The sequence below is a fragment of the Dicentrarchus labrax genome, unplaced genomic scaffold, assembly GCF_905237075.1.
Source record: "Dicentrarchus labrax unplaced genomic scaffold, dlabrax2021, whole genome shotgun sequence".
NCBI classification, from domain to species: domain Eukaryota; kingdom Metazoa; phylum Chordata; class Actinopteri; family Moronidae; genus Dicentrarchus; species Dicentrarchus labrax.
The window spans coordinates 18045085-18060419 of record NW_026136719.1 but is presented as its reverse complement, the minus strand read 5'-3'; the positions used below and the strand labels follow the sequence as shown (position 1 = coordinate 18060419).

The window sequence follows — 15335 nt, the reverse complement described above, 5'->3', positions numbered from 1 at the left end:
AACCCCCCAGTGACGCCAGACCTCGGAGGAATCAGCAGGAAAGATGAAGAGAATCTAAAAATCCAAGACAGCTCTCCAGACCCTTCAAAAGCCCCTCACATTTACTCTCATTTGTTTTATTATTTTAATTAATTTGCACCATTAAAGTACAATAAAGTGGTTCTGCACTGTAACCTAAACCTATGGCAGTGTTTTATAAAAAGGTGCCTTCTTAGACTTTAATTGTTCATGTTAACATTATGCACACATGGTACATATTCCTAAGTTATGTTTAATCAAATTACCATAGAATGAATGACACACACAACGGGGAGGGTTACTGCAGTATAGGGCTCTCTGGACTAATAATGAAGCTGACAAGTACAGCAGTGTGTACAGTACTAGACGGAAGCTTGGAAATAAACAGCGTACATACACAGGAGATGGGGTAGATGGGGGTCCAAACTACAATTTTTTTTTACCTCAGGTGACGAAGTTAAACTGCCCATAAGTGGAGAGGCAGTGGGGCTACAGTGACAATCAGCACAAATCATTTTGCTTATCAGTTTCTGTATTTTAATCAAGCTTTATCAACCAGTTCTGACAGGTGTTGCCAGTAAAGAGTGTGTCAATGTCTAAATACATGCAGTGCAGACCCGGATGTCTTGGTCCCAAAAAAAACAAACAAAAACAGCTCTTAAATGACATAATAAATAAACCTGAAATGACTGAGGAAGCAATATGGAAGTCTAAGGTGATGTTTTAGTCAGATAGGTGACAAAGTGCAGGTCAGTACCAGTTTTTTTCAAACTCAATACTTCAGTTGCTGTCAAAGCACTTCCAGCTTGTACCAAAGGGTTAAATGACGGACAAAACCTGTCCTAATATCAAGTCTTCAAATTGATACTACAGGCTCCAAACTGAGTGAAAACTGCCAGAATTTGAGTCATTATTTGACTGCCAGGCGTAATCAAATTTGGAAATATAAAAACAATCTGTTTATGGTCCTTTGAGGGACTCTGACACCATTGACTGCCCTGCAGAAACAGACTTAAAAGTAATTTTATTTCAGAGACACGGGCCTGTATGTAATTAACCTCAGTCTGTAAGAGGTATTTTGCTACAATGCAGGCTAGTTTACAGTTTGATACTGTTTTAGCAAATTCAAACCACTTTTTACAAAAACAGGACATCCACACCAAGTATGACTTTTCAAAATAATTAGTCCTTTGTCATCTGTTTCCTCACAGAGAAACATTCAAATGAGTGAATGATCCCTGTCACTTTGAGCTCTATAATACACTAAAATTAGACATATTACACTGGAAAACTGAGTGTGACACTGGGCTATTGAAAATGTACATACAACACTCAATCTTAGGGGAAAGTTGGTAACATCACTTGAAAACTTACAAAGACCTAGGGCTGTACAATATCTTCCTAAATATAAGTAAAACATGTGCGCAGGGTTGCTTAATGGTAACAGCGGAACTGTCAGGAAAACCCTACACTGAGGTAAACACTTGTCTATACGAAATAAAATAGTGTTATCAACCTTGTGGCTACAAGTGTGCCACCTAAAACCAGTTGATATCCTAAAAATAAAGAGTTCAGAAAAGTCTTCAAATGTTCAGGTGCTTTAAAGTGGCAGATTCTGGTTGCAGTTAGAACTGCCGCGGTGTTCCTTTGTAGGGCTTGAACCCGCCCACGTTGCCACCACTGGGAATGGTGTTGTTGGTGATCTGTACAATTCGGTTGAGTCCAGACGAAGAGTGACTAGAGAGAGACAAAGTCCAAATTTAAGACGGTTGAGAACAGGGGGTCTTAATATTCATATTCATTTGTTTGTAATTTTGGTATACCTTGAAGGAGCCATCATGCTGCCCCTGCTGTCTCCCATCCTTCGATTATCAGGGAAGCCCCTTTCCTGGGAGCTTGATCCACCGTGCCACTCCTTCCTCAGACCCTGCTCCCTGCTGTGACGTTCCACAACCACCTGCCGGCCAGAGCTGAATGGCTGCGGACGCAAGACTAACGTCAATAAAACTGGCACACTAAGAACATTTTCATTTCTGCAACTTAGTAGAGTGCTTATTTTCATGACCAGTTATTCAGTGTCAGAAAACGGGAAATGTTTTTTTTGTTTTTTACAAAATACCCACAGTTCAACATGATGTCTTCAAACTGCTTGTGTTGTCGTTCAAAACCCAAAATGTATTTTCATGAGATTTTAAACCCCTCTCTTACTACTGATAAACAACTCAACTGCAAATAACAAAAACAAACACTTCCACTTTCTCTATACGAGGCAAACATATGTGTTATTGAAAGAGGGGACCGATCTCCTTGCTTAATTATGACCATATAATTTTGACTAAACTATTGGCCACCAGATTCAATAAGCATATAGCAACAATTATACGTTCAATCGTTAATTTTAATGTTTGTCATTTGTTAAATATTATCCATTCTGACGGTGCTAAAAACACTCCACAGCAGCTGACACTGGATGCTCAGAAGGCTTTTGACTCGCTCCATTGAATGCCCTTATATATTTGAAACTTTGAGGAGGTTTGGATTTGGGAATCTCTTTGTGGACTGGATGGAAATTACAACATTTCATCAGACCCATTTAGTCTATATCGGGGTGTAAGAGCGAGATTGCCTGTCCCCTGGCAAGAATGCCTTCTTAAGATGTATGCTGATGATTTACGTCGTGTTACCTTAATGAATCCTGAAGTGGGTGTTCCTTATCTTTGTGTTTCCTCTATGCTGATTTTGGAGCGGCGGCACGCCGCTGTTAAATTTCTGCCGCCACGGTATCAGAAATGGGGCAGAAGCACAATGTAGTCACGGTTGCCTTTTAAATGATCCTGCCGACATAATGCACCCCCGTTGGCTGCCGCTCACATTGCAATTTAACAAGTAGAACTATTCAGAGGTTATTGGGGCTCTCCACTTTAACTCCACATACCATTTTAATTGGACAACGTTCAACCAGTCCCTCCTGAAAAACGCGATTATGCGATCGCATAATCCACATATTTATGCGGGGGCCGCATTTTTTCAAATACACCGCACTTTCGCCGCATAAATTGCCGATTTCCGCGCAAAATATGCGGGGCTTGCATGATTTCATAATCCCCACATTTTCGTTGCAAAAAAGTCACATATATCTTAGAAAGTTGAAAAATGTTGCGTTTACTTCACACAGAGCAGCCATTTTCCCCTGTTGCCATGGGAACGTTATGTTGTGACGTAATTACACGACGTGAAAATCATCGAAAAGCTGCAAACCCCGCAATGAAGCCGCAGTTTTTGCAATTCCCGCAATTTCATCACATAAAATTGCATAAATATCCTGCATATGCAGTAAAATCTCTGGTTACACAATAAATTGGGCTTAAAGCAGACTTATGCTTACTGGACATATATATTTTTACAGGATTGCCCTGTTAAGGTTGTTCTAAACGTCCTGAACATTTGCTTGAATTTAAGGTGCAGAAATATTGGGAAGCTAATGTGAGGGCACTGGCATAGGGACTATCCAGACCATGACTCACTTAATTCTGCCCCCCTTCTAGCTAAAATTAGAGTTTATGTTGTTAATTAAACCATATTGCCTCACTGTCTATCAAAGATTCTTATTCTTATCAAGTTAAACATATCTATAAAAGTCCTAGTATTTAGATATGTACACCATTTTGCCATAACCATACCTCTGCCCCAGCATTGCTGGATTCTGAACATATTCACTGTATTAAGAAGGTTTGGGAGAGGGAAATCAATGCTGTGCTGCCTGAGAAAATATGGAGGACTGCACTTTCCCATATCCACAGACGACACACGTTTATTCCGTTTAAATAGATTAATCGTTTCCATTACTCTAAGGTCATGTTACATAAATTCAGCCCTTACATTTATCACAGACTGGAGAAACTTAAGTCCAATGATGGTACAATGTTGCATTTATTTGGGAATTATCCTTTAATCTACCCATTTTGGTCAAGAATTTCCTTTTTTCCTGAGGTTTACCGCAGGGCTCTCTCTCCTGACAGAGAACTGGCCCTCTTTGGGACTCTTTAACTCTCCCCCCACAAACTCAAACAGCCCTATTGATGGACATGGTACTGGCAAAAAGGCTGGAAAACTCCTACTGCACCATGCTACAGACTTTGGCTTAATGAGTTTGTTTCAGTTATTATTACATGGAGAAATTGCAATGTCAACAGAAATGGGACGAATCTTGGGGGCACTTGTTGCAATACTTGGACTCTTACCCGACCACGGCTTCATATATCAATTGTTTTGTTTTTTCCCCCCCCTTTTCTCTCTTCTGCCTTTGTTTTGTCCCTGCACTAGTGATTGTAGTTGTTGATTTGACGTGGATGATGAGTGTTTTACTTTCGTGTTCTAAACACATGGTTGGGAGGAGACAGCCAGTTGTCTTGGGTTCCTGAGATTCCCTGCATGACCTGTGAATATCTTGTACTATTAGTACAGGATATTCATAAGAAATTCACTTAAGCTCTAAGTCAAAAGGTAAGCTGACCTGATTACTCATCACCATGGGCCTTGTGTCTCGATCATTAAAGCTGCTCCTTCCACGGCTGGACGAGGAGCCTCCTCTAAGTGCAGGGCCTGGACCATCTCTGCCTGATCGCTCTGCACGCATGCGCATAGGTCCTCTGCTCAACCCAAAATGACATTAGGCAAGATATTCAAAAATTAGCTTTCACTTATTGGGGGGAAAAAAGAATTGGCATAATGCTTCTTTTTTTTAAAAAACAGCATATTTACCGTAAATCTCCCTTGTTGGAGTTTATCCCGGTATCATTCTTCCATCCATGCCCTCCATGCCCTCCATGTCCTCCATCCCTGGGTGAGCGGTTGTGCGACATGCTAGGCATTGTGGCTCTAGCTCCCATAGGACGATCATGCATAGGTACAGGCCGCCTCTCATCTCTGTCCCTGCGGTCGGGTTCCCGGAGTTCGGTGCGTGGAGGAGGAGGTGGCTCAGCTCTGCGGACTGGTTCAAAGTTCTTGGGGTAGCGCTCAAAGCCAGAGCCCTCTCTGTGAGGAGCAGGACGACTCTTCTTTACCTCTGGCTCGCCGTCAAACCGGTTACGTCTAAACAAAGACCAAAATAGGATTAGTGACAATCACAAAAATTTAAATTATCAAGGCAGTGCAGCAACAGTTAACCTGTTAGGCCAGAAACACAGAGCCTAAGGACCAACGGGCTGTCAACACCATGAACAATAACAATAACTGCAAATATATATTAATTTAAAAGTGGATTGTGCAGTCCACACAACAACTATAACGACATAAATCATTGGAATCATTTTCAGGGCAATTTGATGAACTTTACTGTGGAACAGACCTTTTTACCGTAAGTGCTAATTACGTTATTAATGCAAATTACAATAAGAGAAAACGTAACTAAGACATACTGGCAACCTGTCTTTTGTGTTGTAGTTTGTTTGGTCCTTACTGATGTCTCAAACTTGACTGATTTTTAACCCAAGTTATGAATACACTGTCTTCAGAAGACTACAACTCTTCAAAAGTGTTGGATTCTCTCAACTCTTGTCTTTTAAAAATTTCGTAAACCCATTTCCTTCTGGTCTTCTTTTTGTTTCTTTGTGCAATGTACAGTAGTAGGTCGTACATTGCACGTGGTAGTATTCATTTTCCTATTAAGCTGCAGACAGATCTTTATAGTTATCATTCTTGGTGTGGATGGCCTTTTTGAACCCAACTTTCCTACTGTGTCAAAATTCCTGCTGTGAAAAGGGCCTCTTGTGACTAATAATGGATTTTCTCAATTCCTATAGTTTAAAACGCCTGTACCTGTCATACGTGTTGGGCTGCTCCGCAGCAGCCTCTGGAAAGCGACCCCTCTCTCTGGGATTGAAGTTTGAAAAGCGGTTCTGCTGCCGGTTGTAGTTCGAGCCCTGGTTTAAACGCACATCAGACTCAGACTGCATCTTCTTGTTGCCATTCCAATAGGGATCGTCTCTCCGACTGAAACATTAAATACAGACATACCCCATGAGTCATAAGCTTGGATGGCAACACTCATCACTTCTCAGGTACTTGTAAATGTTCAAGATGTAGTCTGGTGTAATTAATTTATCCTTTTTTAAACATATCATCTATGCTTACAGAGTGTTTTGGTTTAACGTCAAAAGCTGCAATGGTAAGAGCCAACAACCGACCACAACAGCTGATGATGTCAATTGAAGTCAATGTGAATTCACTGAGTAGTCCAAAAAACAAAAACAAATAAACAACTCAACTTTACTTAACTGTACCAGTACAAATGGTCACTAGATTTGGTACCAGAATTCAAATTGACCACAAGTTACTTTAAACAAAAAGATGGATCTTAATCTCTCCACCAATGCTAATTTTGACCCACATATGGTCCTAGCCAAACATTTAGATTTTGACACTATCAAACAGTTTCTCTCTGTTACCATTTCTACGAGCCTGTTAGTTACTTTAGTTCACCTTGGTTCCTCAGTTCCAGGAAAAAAATCATGGCAATGGTTCACTGATAATCATTAGCTTTCTTTCTCAAACAGATAGAATGAAAAAAAAAAATAATTCTGCACCACTGTTTTAAAATTAAAACAACTTTAGTCATAATCACATAAACACGAAACTGCTGAGGGACAAAAGTGTATATACCCGTGCTCCACTTCACGGCCTCTTTTGAGGTTGTTTCTCTTTTCTTGCTCATAACGGAGCTGCTCCTGCTGCCTCCGCAGCTCCTCACGTTCACGTGCCATGCGCTCTGCCTCTTTACGCCGTTCCTAAAAGAGGAAATATTAAATGCACTGATTAAAATGTATTACTGAGAAATGTGGATGTCGTTGTACAATGACATCAGTAACAAAATCACATACTCCGAGTGGCTTTAACAGATTTCTCAAAGTAAATTGAATTAATTTAAACAATAAATTACAAGCCAATTAATGACTAACAAATAATTGTTGCTCATGGATACAGATGTTTATACCGTTTTCCTGCAACACACCTGAAATCCTGGACTATAACTGCTTAATCATATATTGCACAATCATTAATCTGAGTTGGACAGAGTTTTCAGAAAGCCTGAAGATTTTTATGCAGAATTATGTTTACTGTACCTGCTCAATACGGACTCTCTCTCTCTCAAGCCTCTCCCTCTCCAAGCGCTCCCTTTCCAGTTTTTGTCTTTCCATCTCAAGTCTCTGGCGCTCCCGGAGCAGGTTCTCCCGTTCTTCACGCTCCCGCAACAGACGGACGCGCTCACGCTCCCGGCGTTCTCGTTCAGCAATTTCACGGCGCCTTAAAAAAAAACAAAAACACACATTGTCTTTTAACATACATGCAACTCTGAATTTTAAATCCACTAAACTGTGGGCTGCTCCAGCCTACCTGCGCAACTCTACGGCTCTACGGACACGCTCCACACGAGCCATCCGTTCACGCATCCTCTGCTCCTTCATCTTCTCAAAAGGCAGGATGTCTTCCCCCTTGTTAATAAAAGGTCGCTGTTTCTCTTTCATCATTTCAAACTGAGGCAGGGGACAATAGAAATTTAAGTTTTAAAAAAGAAATAACTCATTGGTAAAGCATGTTTAAAGTAAATACTAAGGTATATGTCCATGATATAAAGAGTTTTGTTACCTCCTCAGGGGGAATCAACCATTTTGGCCGCCTTTGGATATTCATATTGACAAAAGGCTGGGAAAAAAGTATGAAACAGAATCTCATTTAACATCCTCTGATGACAAATCTACAATGTGCTTTAAATATATCATTTTATGTTCAAATACAAATAAAAAGTCTTACTCTATCAAAATACCTCCCCCTTCTGAAAGGTCTCATTTTGCCAAAATTTGAGTCTCCTTTGGCATGATGCATCACCGCCATCTTGCATGGGCTCTTTGCCCCTAGAGAAAAATAAAAGACAAATAATCAGGAGAAAGATACATACGCTTACTGATGAATTCAATTGGATTCTCTTAATTAGAGACGAGAAGAGGAATTAAACCTACTCCCATGCTTTCTGTCATCTTTCTTCGAAGTATCCTGTCCCGAGTTTGATGAAACAGAATCAGATTTTCCACTTTTGGTCTCTTGTTTCTTGGATAAATCTTTGTCCTTTTCTGAAAGTTTATCCAATTTCTTGTCTTCTTTTTTGTATGATGGCTGTGCTCTACGTGCAAAGAGAACAAAAAGGTTAACAGTGCTTCCAATCAAACACGGAGTCACTTTTCAACTTTGTCTGTCACCCACTTGTTAGTCAACTTTATCCCTGTGGAACTGCGCTTATCACTTGATTTGCTGGAACCGGCTTTGTCCTCTGCTTCCTTCTTTGAGCCCTCTTTTTTGAAGGGATCATTTTTGGCCTGGAAAATCAGCAGCAGCGAAACATAAATGACACAGGCCCACAATTTTTTTCATGAATAAAAAGGGTATCATTAGACCAATCAAGATCTCTTCAAATATAATTTTGACTTAGCATCTGCTGCCTAACTTACCCTTTCAACATATATCTGTTGTCCATGGAGCTCTGTACAGTCAAGGTGGGAGACACACCGTGTCACCTCTGTACTGGAAGACATCGTCACCAAGCCATAACACTTTGAACCAGGACTGCGAGCATTTGTAACCACCTTGGCACTCAAAACCTGTTGGCAACAAATTTCATTTCAACATTTTTCTACAACACTGAGCATAACTTTATGGTGATAGTTTCAAACTAATTCACAATAGGAAACAACTATTTCCAAAAAAACCTGCACCCAGTAATTACCTTCCCGTATTTGCCAAACAGGTTCTTTAGATCCGCTGCCTTGGTGTTTGAAGACAGGCCGCTCACCCACAAGTTACGAGAAGAGCTGCTGTTGCTGCTACTGTTGACGACTCCTGATGAAGTGGTTAACGCACATTAGACAGAGAAAGAAATATTGCGTCGAGTTGAGTCAAATGAGTTATGGGCTTCCGTGGGTTTTAACAGTTGAACATAACTCTTACCCTTTTCATCTTTTGCAGCTTTTCCGTCTCTGTCTCTTGAAGAGCTACAAAGCAAATATTGCAACAACAAACAAGGGAAATAAGTGAAGGTAAATAAAACCCTGGTGTAAAGAGACAGGCAAACAGCTAGTGGAATAAAACACTGTATTTTGTAATTTTCAGGAAAAAAAATCCCGTCATGGCGTAGATCTGAACCAATGTCTCAAAGGCTTCATTGCTTTTCCAGTGGTGAGATGGGTCAGGTTGTCAGCCAATTTATTCCCTGGACCAATGAAATCTTCGGAGGTTTGTTCAACTTCACAGCGAATCATTTGACCAAAAAGAAAAAAAAACACACTGCCATCATGGGGACTAATGCTCTTTAACAATGCCTTGTGTAGAAATTGGAAAAGGCTTTAAAACTGCTGGAAAGGTCAAAGTAACAAAATAAGAGGTGTTTTCTCAGCTCCTGGTTAACGTCACAATTTAACCAACTTCAGAAAAATAAACCAAAGTAGTAAATGGCAGGATTAGGTACATCAGTGAACATTTCCCTTATGGCAAAAAAAAATCTTGAGGCTACCCACAATGTTGCGTTCTTAGTGAGTTGGACTTGGTAGTAGTATCAAAGAACTGACATAGAAAGACAAACCTCTTTGCTTGACCTGATGCCCCAGTAGTGGAGGGGCCTTTCTTCCCAGAATCCTTTTCTTTATCTCCCGTTTCAGCTTTCTTCAAGGCCTCTCTGCTGTCTTTCTTCGTGGGCTCACCCCTGGATCCATCATCTTTCTTACCATCTTTGTGGCCCTCCGTCTCTTCCACCTTCATATCATCATCATCATCTGGGCCCGTCTCAGCAGAGGCCTCTGGCTCATCAGTGCCCTTCTCGGCCTCTGGATCTGGAAGTTTCACATGTTTACCTGTTTCCAGGAGATCGTCACCATCAACATCTAGGGTGAGGGCATCTTCATTTGGGATTGAGACGGATAGGTGATCGTCCTCTGCTTCTTTAGAGGAATTCATGGCTTCAGCGTCCATCTCAGCCAGTTCGGACTCCCCCTCTGGCTCAGCCTCCCCATCCATCTCTGGGTCGGCCTCCTCATCCATCTCTGGCTCCGCATCTGCATCGACCTCTGGCTCCGCATCTGCATCCAGCTCTGCCTCAGCATCCCTCTCTGGCTCCGCATCACCATCCATCTCTGGCTCAGGCTCTGAATCAGCCTCAGCCGCCACAGCTTCTGACTCTGGTTCAGCCTCAGCCTCAGGCTGAGCGAGGCTGTCCTCGCAGGGTGCTGGCTTAGAATTTTCACGAGTACCATCATCTGTATCAGTTACATCTGAGGGATTTAATAAGGATAAACATGGCAAAAACACAACTTTTAACATTGACATGTCGATTGTTACTTGACCTAAAAAGTAGAATAGAAAGCACATTTAGTGTTAATGGTCATCGAGGGCGTAGACACCACAGGAAGACACAAAACACACAATCTTCACTGAAAATGGGTGGTGATTCAGTGCTCTTCATTTCTTGACACATGTAAAGTGTGAGTCAATTCATACTGAACGTGCAATTCCAGATTCTTCCTACAATGTGTGGCAGTTCTCCAGATGGGAATCTTGTGACAAAGTTCTAATGAGGAGGAACAACGCATCAGTTAATACTTCTTTTTTTTCCCCGTTATGCAAAACGCATCTCCAGCTGATCAGTCCATGGAAAGTCATCTGAGTTTTAGGAAATATCTTCAGTATCTTCCAATATTTATTCAATAATCAATGTCATCAATGTCTTAGGTTTCAGAACACTCTGAAAAATGATTGTGCATCATCATATCCAACCTGCTGTAATGTATCCAGTCAGCTGTACACAACTGTGTACAAAAAGTGTGTCCCATTGGTCCCAACAGTCTGTCCTTGCCAGTCCTAGGTCACGCTGTATGTCAGATCTCTTCATTACACACATTATGGAGGCAGGAAGATGTGCGACTCTGATGGATGTCTGCAATGAATATATGAAGTCTCTTGATCTTTCAGTTGCCTCCTGACATCCCTGCATCTTTACACCGTGTTTAGAGGAGTCTAGCGGTCCTTGAGTTGACCCAAAACAAAGCCACATTCACCGGCTGTCTCACCTGACAAAATCTGTAATAAAGGTGTGTGATTCCTGTGGTACTGGTCTGTCCACCAATGTTGTCAAGTAAAATGTCAACAGGAAAGTGCAATCATCCTCAAGTTCAACAAGTTGCTGCTTCTTCCAATTTTTTGGACATCATAAAATGTCATCTTGTTTGTGAACCTTCACTCTTTGTTTCCCAGGGGAATGTAGTTGAATGCCAGAGGCAACGGGAAATCCACTGAAGCAAACAGAACTTTTCTTTACAATTTTGAGTTATCCAAGGAAATTGTGTACTTGGGTCAAGGCAACTGACATCCAATGATTCATGTGTGTACCAATTAGAAAAAACTTGAGTCAGTCTTCAGAAATGTCTTCATTAAGCATGTCCTTGGTGCTCCTTTTAGTGCAGTGTGACCTAGATAGTGCAGTAGCTAGCAGAAGCATGAAATACCACTACATATAGGTTATGCATTCTACCAGGAGTTTCTTGTCATCAGTGTTAGCTGTAAGGAAGAAACAACCTAATGTTAGCATTAGGTACCAGTGTGCCTGCCTACATACCTTTTTCTGATTCGTACTCTTCCGTTTCCTAGAAAAGAAAATACTGAGGTGAGCTAACAAATATTTCAATGCAATAGACAGTAACAAAAAGTAGTTTTAGACTAATAAAAGGGCCATATTTTTTATTTTTTCACAAAACTCCTAAATGTTGCTTAAAATTAAGTGCCGCCAAAAAGGAGTTTCAGCCAGTGTGATTCAAGTTGTGGCTTTGCATTCAATTCAAGTGTGTTAAATGGGAGAGAGAAAGGTCTGAATTACATGTTCCTTTCATAGATCTACATCCATTTCATGTTTCACTCTGACCTCCTGGAATGAACAGATGTTTGTGTGGTCTCCCTTGGTGACCCAAAACTTTGAAATAAAAACAGGTTTTTTCTTTAGACAAACCATGGAGACAGATCTCATTATGGTGATCAGACTCATACGTAATCAAAAACCATTGGTTGTAAACAATTCATTGCTAACTGTTTATGTACAAAAACTCTACAAAACTGGCACAATATTTTATTCTCACAATAATATCTAGCCATTTTGGCAAGAGGTCAAAGGTAAACAAAGCAAAATTGTGGCAAACATTAACAACAGAAATGTGTGCGAGTCACCTTGGAAAACAAGTCATCTTCCCCTGCGTCCGCATCTGAATCCACTTTTTTCCCTGAAAGGTGAAATAAATAAAAATTAAAAAATGTACAACATGAAAAAAGAGAATGCTTAGGAACATCAGTTAAATCAAAAGCAAAATTACCTTTAGCTTTGCCACCTTTTCGAGGTGGTGTGTCAGTTGAAAGCTGGATTTGAATGTTTTCTGGGTCACCACCTTCATCTTCAATAGCCTTAAAAAGAGAAGAGATTTAATAAAGTTTATGCACAGTAAAGTAAAGTAGTTTATGATTGTCGCCAACTGTCTAGTCAACAACAAACTCATCCACCTGCTAAGACAGAATAAGCTGAGAGCCAGATATTATACAAGATTAAAAAATAAATCCAATTAGTTTAAACCTGCGCCATGTTTGTGTCAACATGCGATTGATTATACCCATTCATCACATCGCTTGTGCAACAAGTGAGATGTTTAATCCTGTGAAGGACAATGTGCAGGCCAAGGATGTCACTAATTAAAACCACATACTGCTGATTCTATTGCAACTAATTCACAAATTGTGCTTTAAATGTGAGGTTCTCTTCTTGGTGCCTTTGGATGGTGAATCTGAGCATCCTCATATGATCAATAATAACTCAATTCAGGTTTTAGTCCGTCTTGTCAGTGACCTAATACTGATGAAAGCTAAAGCTAACGTTACATATATCTGATAAGCGGTTCAAAAAGATTAAGATTCAATAAGAGGATTGAATAGTGGACTCAGATCTCAATAGTGTTGGGGGTTGATAAGACTATTGCAACTAACTTATAATTCAGAAAACCACATGGGGCAATTGGTTTATATCAAGTATGTTCAGATCATTCAATGTATTTTGAAACTCTGCTGACAGAAAGGCAGACTTCAATCCTTAAACGTCACAAGATTTCGGGGACATTTTTTTTAAATCAATGTAATACCAGCAAACAACACAAAATTGTATTTCTTCATTTTTAATCCCAAAATGTTTTCAGTCTAAATAGCCAACCAAGTGAGTCTTAACATAACGTTACCATTATCTATTCATCCAGGTTTTTTAGTTTATCAGCTGAGATCATTTCATGGATAAACAACAGATAGATAGATACTTTATTTATCCCGAGGTAATGTAACGTGATCAGTCCAACAAATTAGTAAAACACAATATATATTAAAATGTACACTTTAAAGAACATGTGCGTGGTCATCCACACCATCAACAACAAAGCTGAATCCAATCACGTGTAATCGATTCACTAATGTCAAGTTAAGAAAATGAACAAAGTCGACACTTTAAAAAAGGTTCAGAAAGCATTATTGACATGTTATGTCTCCACAGGCCTTTGGTGCCCGTTTTGACCCCCACTGACTGAAGGCTCACGTCCCAAACAGTAAGTGTGTCGTTAATGTTACAATAAAACATAATGTCGTCGCAGCAGTTAATAAAACATTTAATTTATCCCTACAGGTAGGTGTGTGTGTGTGTGTGTGTGTGTGTGTGTGTGTGTGTGTGTGTGTGTGTGTGTGTAGGTGTTGTTACGTGAGGCTATCCAATATCTAAACACCAGCAGTCGTTTAAATGGTTAACTAAACAAACCTGAACCACATAACGTTAGCAGTAAAGCGTTAGCACGCTACCGTTAGCCTTAGCAGCTCTGCATCGCACTGCCCAGCTCAGTCTCTCTTTCTCCCACAAATCAACGCCGTTTTTCGGTTACCTGTCTCAGTCTTGACAGGAGGACGCTCTTCACACCAGACGTGTCCAAGTTCCTTCGCTTGAGCTCGGATTTCAGATCAACAACCCGTAGTTCTGATATTTTCTTGCACTCCGTGGAAATGGCACCCGTCGCCATTTTACCTCAAGATTACTGTCGTGCGCGCGCGCAGACGGTTTAGCCAGCTTTCTTCTTCGTTGTCTTTATTAGTTGTCGTTAAATGACACGACGCCACCTACTGGGCCGGTGGAGCCAGTGAGTGAATGACTCGGTGTCCCATGACCAGAGATACAACCTGTTTCATGTCACTCAAACACACGTCCATGTCCTAGGTTTAGGTGAAAGTAAAAGCTTGGTAAGTTGTATTCATCATAAGTGGTGTTTTTTTTTAAATATAATATACAAGTATATAAATATAACTGTACAAGATGGTTCATTGTATTGTTTCACACCGTCATTTAATCAATAAACTTTGGGGGGGGGTGATAAAGAGGTGTTTTTTGGTACACAGTGTTAACATCTGTTTTCAGTTCCCAGTTCAATATTACAGCTTGTATCCTACACAGTTTTAAAACCTTTCTACTACAAATGGGTTCTTTTAACGTAATATGAGTGCCTTGCAAAATAATCCAAGAAGCTTTCTTTATAGTCTATAGAAAAGTTATGCTGCAGTTCAAAAAGACATTCCTCCTTTTCTTGCCCATATGTTAGTGCCCAGCTGTTCCTTTTACAGAGATTATATTCAGTTGCTTCTCTTGTTGATCTCAAAAGACAAGGCTCTCCGCCCAATCTATACCTAATCCTAAACTTGCCTCATACTTCTGGGGTGTAAATCTACTATCACAAACTAATGTTCTGCTTTATACATTTTTTGTGCCTATTTCGTATCAATTATCAGCCTACTTCATTTAAATTGACTTAGGTCAAACCTACACTTTATTACACAGTAATGTCTCCCCTCTCTCTCTCTCTCTGACTCTCTACCAGCAGGTAACTTTCCTTTCTTCTGTGGAGACAGAAGCAGGCTCCTTAGATCTTCTTCAGCTCCATCTTAGCTGTGAACTGTGCACTAGGTCTGCAGTCGAGGATATTAGGAAAATAAAATGTGATTACTCTCTGGATAATATCCTTTATAGTACACCATATATCCACCACTTATTCTTTACCTTGTGATAATAGTTGAAGAAAAGTAAAATTCATACCGTCACAGTAAAAATACCTATCAGAGACACAAATCCATTTTAATTTGACAACTTTACACTCACACTTGCTGCTACCCCAAATATTCTCACACGCACACCAAACTCAACCATCCTAAATCTGGACATCACT

General features: G+C 40.3%; 1 protein-coding gene across 1 annotated transcript; it reads right to left on the bottom strand.

The window, feature by feature from the left end:
• Positions 1-532: 532 nt before the first annotated feature.
• On the bottom strand, positions 533-14170 carry sltm (SAFB-like, transcription modulator). Its single transcript, XM_051378483.1, has 20 exons — positions 14007-14170; positions 12417-12504; positions 12274-12326; positions 11672-11699; positions 9647-10331; positions 9016-9059; positions 8795-8907; positions 8520-8669; positions 8275-8387; positions 8034-8194; positions 7828-7928; positions 7663-7719; positions 7411-7550; positions 7140-7320; positions 6679-6803; positions 5836-6009; positions 4780-5109; positions 4532-4667; positions 1842-1996; positions 533-1755 (listed from the first exon to the last, which is right to left on the bottom strand). Exons 1-20 carry the CDS (start codon positions 14139-14141, stop codon positions 1644-1646), a joined length of 3081 nt encoding a protein of 1026 aa, XP_051234443.1. The 5' UTR covers positions 14142-14170; the 3' UTR covers positions 533-1643.
• Between the last annotated feature and the right edge of the window lie 1165 nt (positions 14171-15335).

Bases quoted from the DNA above. Each gene is read 5' to 3' on its own strand.
- sltm (XM_051378483.1), bottom strand. From the start codon at position 14,141: ATGGCGACGGGTGCCATTTCCACGGAGTGCAAGAAAATATCAGAACTA. The intron at 8,908-9,015 runs GTAAGAGTTATG...CCACTTCATCAG, and splicing joins AGCTGCAAAAGATGAAAAGG to GAGTCGTCAACAGTAGCAGC. The intron at 7,929-8,033 runs GTAGGTTTAATT...ATTTTTCTCTAG, and splicing joins AGATGACAGAAAGCATGGGA to GGGCAAAGAGCCCATGCAAG.